The sequence below is a fragment of the Pundamilia nyererei genome, unplaced genomic scaffold (assembly GCF_000239375.1).
Source record: "Pundamilia nyererei isolate P.nyererei 1_Seehausen unplaced genomic scaffold, PunNye1.0 scaffold00361, whole genome shotgun sequence".
NCBI lineage: Eukaryota > Metazoa > Chordata > Actinopteri > Cichliformes > Cichlidae > Pundamilia > Pundamilia nyererei.
Genome location: NW_005187762.1, coordinates 335,987 through 337,984, shown reverse-complemented (window position 1 = coordinate 337,984; position 1,998 = coordinate 335,987). Strand labels below are relative to the sequence as shown.

Genomic DNA, 1,998 nt, shown 5'->3' with positions numbered 1-1,998 from the left:
TGTATATCAAATCTTACATTGTAATGTTAAAACCAAAACCTTTTGCTAACACAGAATGTATTTTAAGTGGTAGTGCTAGTCTTTTAAGCAGAAGCATATTAAAAGCAGTCATACCAAATACTGACTTTCAAGCTTTTTAAAATTGTATAAGCTTTGTTTTTAGTATTTATACTATATTGCATGCATGTTCCCATGTTATAATAAATCAATTTTAGGTTCCTCTTGTTCCGTAACTCACGGCTTTTGTCACTACAGGAGCAAAGGGGTGTAACCCAGCTGATACCTCGGCGCTCTGATGACACCAACAGAAGTCACTCAGCCCCCGTAAACAGAGATAAACCACACAGTTTATCCCTGTGGAAAGAAAATTACCACCATGAAGCAGCCAAAAAGACGACAACAAAGTTACAGTGGGGACAGACCCTTTAGCTGTGATCAGTGTGGGAAGTCTTTTAATCAAATTAGTCACTTAAAAACACATCAGCCCATCCATGCTGGAGTTAGACCATTCAGCTGTGGCGAGTGTGGAAAGTCTCAGACTGTGACAAGCGAATCCCCTACACGACCACATAGTTCGCTCTTTCTAACAGTTCTTTATCCGGTTGCTCGTTCGTACAATACTCGGTTGCTTTTCAGCTGCAACCCCACTCACAACAACAACCTCAGGTCCCGACACGTCTTATGCAGCAGAGGCGTGATGAACTGATGGAGCTGCAGTCTGTCAGCCTCCCCTGCAGCTGTGCCACAAACCAGTCCCCGCTGCACAGACCCTATCTGGGAAACTGGTTCCAGAGCCTGAAGCAGTATCTCTGATTCTGTTCTGATGTCCCGATTGTAATCAAACTGCAACGAAAAGCATTAAACCGTCTGTCAGCTGAGTTGTTGTGGCATGAATGTTCATCATGAATTGTTGAAAAATTGTAGCAACAAAGTCTTTTAAGTATTTTTGTAATGGCTGAACGCAGTTTTTGCACAATTGAAAACGAGTGGGAGATGTAACAAAGGTGAATCTTTATTTAGGCTGTTGTCTGACTGCAGAATTACAAAGTCCAAGTGCAGAATGATAAAGTTCATGAGATTAAAAAGCAAATTAATTCCACTGTCCTTCATAAACTGAAGACACCACCATTTAAACACAGAAAGTCAACAAAACAGGTGAAGATGATCAATGACAATGAGAGAGGAGAGGGACGTAAAACTAAACATGAAATGTTTCTGACAGTTGACCGCCAAAATAAATTGGGACATATCCGGTGTGAATATCGAACTCAACAGGGAAACAGACACAGGGATAAACCCCACGGAATAAAGACTCCAAACATGCTCAAGAACAAAAGAAGAGTATTATACGATACCGTAAACACCTAACAAAGAGTTCAACATTGTAAAACTCAAGGTCAGTCCCAGAGGACCCGTCCCAGCTGGTCACATTGTACAAATGTTTGGACAAATTTACTTGTAATCAGAAGGTTTTTCAGACCTGATTGCGTTTTTCTTCCCTAGTGCTCTTTTGAAATCTCTCTCTGATGATTTTTAATTTGAGATCAGATAACTCAGGCTTTCTGCTCCCTACTCCTCAGGCTGACTCTCTTCTAGGCTCTCCTGACTGTTCCCTTTACATGCTGATGATGTGTCTTGTAAATCTGGATCCCATTCCAGCAGGACGCTCCTCTTCTTCAGACAGTACCTCAGCTGCTCTCTCTCCTGGCAGTCAGCTGTCCACCTCTGCATGGCCAGTCGAGCCAGCGCCGGCATTTGAGGCAGAGCACGGAGCAGAGCGGGCAGCCAGGCTGAGCACGGAGCAGAGGTTGAAGGTCGCAAACTGACATCCATGTCTTCCAGAGAGCCCAGACCTCCTGCTGCAAACAGACTGCACCAACCGTTGTCTCCCACCAAGCTGTTGTAGGACAGATCCAGTGCACGGAGTGAGGAGAGACAGCCCCGTCTGCACACGGCAGCTGCACAGAGGAAGAGGACCCATTGATAACTGATCACTTT

General features: G+C 44.1%; 2 protein-coding genes across 2 annotated transcripts in view; one reads left to right on the top strand and one right to left on the bottom strand.

Annotated features, from left to right (window-relative positions):
• Positions 1-1,573, top strand: part of lrrc34 (leucine rich repeat containing 34) — a 17,555-nt gene extending 15,982 nt beyond the window's left edge. The window contains exon 7 of the mRNA XM_013915778.1: positions 256-1,573. Within this exon, the coding sequence (XP_013771232.1) occupies positions 256-271 (16 nt within the window). The 3' untranslated portion in view covers positions 272-1,573. The remainder of the gene's footprint in view (positions 1-255) is intronic.
• Positions 1,570-1,998, bottom strand: part of lrrc31 (leucine rich repeat containing 31) — a 5,575-nt gene continuing 5,146 nt past the window's right edge. The window contains exon 6 of the mRNA XM_013915768.1: positions 1,570-1,958. Coding sequence (XP_013771222.1) covers positions 1,570-1,958 — 389 coding nt within the window. The remainder of the gene's footprint in view (positions 1,959-1,998) is intronic.